This window comes from Cynoglossus semilaevis, chromosome Z (genome assembly GCF_000523025.1).
Source record: "Cynoglossus semilaevis isolate Cse_v1.0 chromosome Z, Cse_v1.0, whole genome shotgun sequence".
NCBI classification, from domain to species: Eukaryota; Metazoa; Chordata; class Actinopteri; order Pleuronectiformes; family Cynoglossidae; genus Cynoglossus; species Cynoglossus semilaevis.
The window spans coordinates 15,376,459-15,381,747 of record NC_024328.1 but is presented as its reverse complement, the minus strand read 5'-3'; the positions used below and the strand labels follow the sequence as shown (position 1 = coordinate 15,381,747).

Sequence of the window (5,289 nt, the reverse complement as noted above, 5' to 3'; positions counted from 1 at the left end):
GTTATGGAAAGGATGAACTGCTGCGATTGCCCCCCACGCCCCAGGGGGCGGCGACGGCGGTGTTGGGGGGGGCGCTACAGTAAAACTTTGTTGTCAGGGTTCCTGTGGTCTGGATCCAGAACTAATGATGTATCACGGCCCCTGAACCCAGCTGTCGTGGAGACCGCGGAGGCAGAGGTCACCGGAGGTCATCGGACCTGCGCACCGGCTCATGGAGGGGTCAGAGGTTAAACCATGCTAATTCCCCTCAGGTGTCGTTTGGATCTTTTTTTTTTTTTTTTTCTACCCCTCCTTCACTACAGGTGCAGTTTGATGAAAAGGGCCGGGGGCAAATGGACCCCATGTGGGGGAACAGTGAAGGGGCATTTCTGGACCAAACCACTGACCACTGACCCAGCAGGAGATCTTTGATGTGAGGGGAGGGGTTCAACAGAGAACATCAGCATCACTGGGGGGAGAAAGGGGGTGAAGAAGGGGGAGGTCGCTCCATACCTTGGTATTCACTCACAATTATTTGTCTATACTGTAATGTATAAGCGCATATTTATACATATATAAATATACACACACAAATATACACATATGTATGTAGATATATATACAGATATACCTATATACATATATGTATGTTCTGTATGTGTATATATAAACACATATACATAAATACATATATAAATATATAAATGCATAACATATATCTGTATATATGTAGTCATCTATATGTGTATATATAGACATCTGCATTAATACAAATATATTCATATAATATATATGCTTTAATATATACATATTTAAATGCATAACATACACTTCTATATGTATTTAAATCTATATACATATATGTATATATGTATATGTATGTGTATATATTGTATATATGTACATGCTAATATATAAGTATATATTGTACATATATGTACATATACATATATATGTATATATATTGTACATATATGTACGTCATATACATACATAAATGTATATTATATTGTACATATATGTACGTATATATACATATACACAAACACTGTGTCCATTCCAAAGAGCAGGCTGACCTCTGACCCTAATAACCAGTACCCCCCCCCCACCCCCCGCCCGCCCCTCCGCCGGAGCAGCCAGTGAAGCTGACAGCCTCCCTGTTCATTTATTGTCTTCTTCAATGATCCATCACAAAGTGATTTACAGGCTTTACAGCACACGCTCCTCAGATCAGGACCAGGACCAGAACCAGGACTAGATGAAGACCGGGACTAACGTGAAGGTAGACAGATTAGAAGCAGATGATAATGAGGATAAAGATCCAGATCCTGGACCAGTCTTTGTTCTCAGGGTTCAAATCCCAAGAGAGGGTCTTTATGGAGCAGAGCGTGAGGAGTCTGAAGCTCCGGCTCCAGACACTGACTGAGGACCAAGAGTCACAGGTCAAGGACTGGAACAAGGACTCAAAATATTTGAAAACTATTAAAAAAAAGATTTGATCAACCAGAACATTTGATCAAACTTCAGAAACTGAAGAACATTTTTCAAACATTTATTAAATACTTCTGAACGTGAAGTTTACAGTAAATTGCAGTAAAAAAAAAAAACATGAAATATTTGATCATCTGTCAGTGAAGACCGACCAAAGGCTGATCCTCTGGTCCTTGGATCCAGCTGCCAGCAGCCTGTGTCCGGGGTCCTGGTGGTCTGAGAAGGCCACACTGGTCACCATGTCCGTGTGGTACTGGAGCACAGCCAGGGGGCGCAGCTTCTTCCAGGCGAACAGCCGAACCCGATGGTCCCAGCCGGCGGAGGCAAGGAGCTTGTTGTCCCCCCGGAGGGACAGCTTAGAGACCCCGGGGTTGACCAGCGGCACGGGATCCTGCAGCTGGGGGGAAACAAAAAAAAAGAACGACAACAGTTTGAAAACGGCGTCGGACCAAAGACCTGGACCAAATACCTGGATCAAATACCTGGACCAAAGACCTGGACCAAAGAACTGGGCCAAATACCTGGACCAAATACCTAGACCAAAGACATGGACCAAAGAACTGGACCAAAGACCTAGACCAAAGACATGGACCAAAGAACTGGACCAAAGACCTAGACCAAAGACATGGACCAAAGAACTGGACCAAAGACCTGGACCAAAGAACTGGGCCAAATACCTGGACCAAATACCTAGACCAAAGACATGGACCAAAGACCTAGACCAAAGACATGGACCAAAGAATTGGACCAAAGACCTAGACCAAAGAACTGGACCAAAGACCTGGACCAAAAAACTGGGCCAAATAGCTGGACCAAATACCTAGACCAAAGACATGGACCAAAGAATTGGACCAAAGACCTAGACCAAAGACCAAAGACCTGGACCAAATACCTGGACCAACAGGAAACTGAATACAGTGAGGCTTCAAGGTAAGAGCTACCCAAAATTCGAGTTCCCTAAGTTTCGAGTAAGCAACTTTTGCAAGATTTTTCCACTCCACACTGTGGCGCTGTCTCGCTCACTGTCCCTCGCTGAGTTATTTTACCCATTTTTATAACAATAAAAATGAAAAATTCAATCGAGACACAATCGGCTCGAGATAATATCGGATCGAGTTACGATCGGATCGAGATACGAGTATATCGAGGTACCAGTGCTGTTGTAGAACAGCTTTTGTAGAACAGCTTAGAACGGTATCTCGACGGTCCACTGTACATCAGATGTGGAGAACCAGTCAGAAATATCAACTATCAGCTGATTGGACGACTGAGGTCCAAACCCTGGCTCTGGCCCCTCTTCTAAACCTAAATCAATCAACACATGTTACCAATAAAGACCGGCCCGTGGTGCAGCGTATGGTTGGACTGACCATGGTCTCCAATAGAGGCGGCTCTGCGGTCTACAGCATTGTTTCCCAAAGAGTGGGTCGTGAAGGTTTGTGACTTTTAAAAATATGAGTCCCCAGAATAAAAATTTTGGGAAACAGCGGTATACAGGAGGAGGAGATCTGGTCGAACATCTGCCTGCTTAAGATTATCCATGTCCCCCCGGCCCCCACGTCAATCTCTCTGAAGGGGCAACTTTCTGACATATTATAATAAATGGTAGTCAAGACCATTAACCAGCCACCCCCCCACCCCTCAGTCCAGCAGTGTGGACGCCATCTCTCTGCAGAGTCGGGACCGGGATGCAAACATCTGGAGGTGGGAGCTGGGAGGAGGACGGCGTGAAATCGACTTCATCAGCGTTGTCCACGCAGACTAATGGAAGAAAGAGGAGGAGGAGGAGGAGGAGGAAGAGGAGGAGGAGGAGGATTTATCTGCGGGCTCCTGTTCTGGACACAAACCATCCACGAGCCCCACATGGGAAACATGGTACACCAGGTACCAGAGGTGGAACGGAGAGAACGTCGAGGATCCGAATTGAAACCGTCATTGAAAAGACGACATCGTTGTTTCGTTAAATCTTCATTAAAAAAACAACAGATATCAGAGGCCGAGAGCAGAGAGGACCATGGGGCTGAAGGACTGGTATTACCTCAAGGACTTGGTATGTTCACCTCGCTCCATCTGGTCCGCGTTAGAGGCCTGATAATGATGGCTTTGAGTGTCTGTTGTGTTTGTTTGGATTTCCAGAGTTTGTGTCAAAAAAAAGGCATTTGTTTGACGAGAGGTCTGATCGTAGGCGGCCGACGTTGGGCGATTGAGTCCAACTCTCACGTACTGTATTAATGAGGCCCAGGTCGTGGGCTCCTCCGCTGTGGGTCACACCGTCAGGAAACCAAGTGGTCACGTGACCCCAGACCCCGGTCATCAGTGACCTGTGATGTCAGATCAGTCGTATACCAGGTGTGAACTATGGGTAAATCGGACCTCATGTTTGTTCTCAGTTCTGGTTCTGGTTCTGGTTAAGATCCAGTCCTAGCTTTCGTCTCGTCACTGTTTATCTTTTTTTGGGTGTGTGTGTGAACGCCGCTTCTTGGCCTTCGACCTCTGACCTGGAACCCGGAGCGGACTGGACCAGACCTGAGCTTCATCAGCTGTCAGAAAACTAGTCCAGTGGACGGACCCAGAACGGCTGTGGTTCTGGGGCAGATCCAGTACCAGTCTAGAGAAGACCATCGTCTGTAAAAAAAAAACTGGTGCATACGTACGAGTCGGAGACCAGATCAGTCGCGTCTCCCTCCTCGCTGAGGAGGAGGACGAGGAGGAGGCTCACCTGGAAGGACTAGTCATCCGTCTCAGAACCAGCCACGCCTGGTTGGTTCTGTTAATCCTGCTCTGTCCGGACACGCTCTCTGCTCATCCAGGCTGTGACTTGGATCCCTCCTCCTCCTCCTCCTCACCTTAAAGACACCTGGTCCACCTGGGGCTGACAGCTGGTAAGGCCCTGGTGGCCACGCCCTTGACTCCTCGCACCATCACCACGGAGGTTGGGGGAGGGCGGTTTAGGAAAAGCCCGAAAAAGTCGTTGTCCCGCTGTGAGGAGAAGGTCATGAAGGTCTTTGGAACCGCAGAGAACTCCGTCCGTCTCCATCCTGAAGAACATCCGTCTCCATCTGCCTCTAATCGACCACCATCACTTCATCATCTTCATCGTATAATGGCCGCTCTGCATGAGGTCACCCTTCAGTCCGCCCCCCCCCTCAACTCCAGTCGAGGGCTAATCTGTGGGAAGTGGCCCTGCTGTGGCACTTACGGCCCCCCTTCTGCCTTTATGACCCCCTCCCACTGTGAACTACTGTTCCCTTTACTGCAGATGTGGTTTGTGTTTGTTCAGTCAGGCTCTGAGGTTTTGATATTTTTATTACCGTTCACGGGTCGTCCGTCAGGAACCCCCCGGCCCCCGGCCCCGGCTCCGCCACCCGGCATCTGCATCCGCCGCCTGGCTGCAGCCGCACAGAAATACTTTTGTGGGAAGAGCTGAGAATAGCTGTCTAGACGTTACACTGAGCTGTACTCTGGGATAATTTAAGGCCCTCTGTTGGGCTCTTTTCCTCCCCCTGGTGTTCGCCTCCGTCCAGGATTACACGATGAATCAATATTTTGGTTGAAACATTTGATCGGATCTTTGCGCTGCTTTCAGAACGGTGGAAAAGAAAGAAAAAATAGTAGAGTAGAAGTGAATGTTGGGTGAGACAGTGTTTATAATGTTGGGGGGCGGGGGTCAGAGAGGGGATGACGGGGGGGGTCGTCTAAAGGAAGATTAAACTCCGCAACAACAGAACGTTTGATTTTCTTGAACCCGACTCCAAATTTTCTGGCCTGACGTGAAGGTGCGTCACGAGCGGCTTCACTCCGGAGTGACAGCTACGGCAG

General features: G+C 48.0%; 2 protein-coding genes across 3 annotated transcripts in view; one reads left to right on the top strand and one right to left on the bottom strand.

Moving 5' to 3' along the window:
- Positions 1–392, top strand: part of tbx1 (T-box transcription factor 1) — an 11,777-nt gene extending 11,385 nt beyond the window's left edge. Inside the window, 2 exon segments of the mRNA XM_025053437.1 lie at positions 120–219; positions 303–392. Of these exon segments, the coding sequence (XP_024909205.1) occupies positions 120–219; positions 303–392 (190 nt within the window).
- Positions 393–1,167: 775 nt separating this feature from the next.
- The window catches only part of gnb1l (guanine nucleotide binding protein (G protein), beta polypeptide 1-like), an 18,599-nt gene continuing 14,477 nt past the window's right edge, over positions 1,168–5,289 (bottom strand). The window contains exon 6 of one of the 2 annotated variants that reach the window (XM_025053377.1): positions 1,168–1,867. In XM_025053377.1, coding sequence (XP_024909145.1) covers positions 1,601–1,867 — 267 coding nt within the window. In that variant the 3' untranslated portion in view covers positions 1,168–1,600. The remainder of the gene's footprint in view (positions 1,868–5,289) is intronic. The other variant, XM_025053376.1, reaches the window with a different exon arrangement.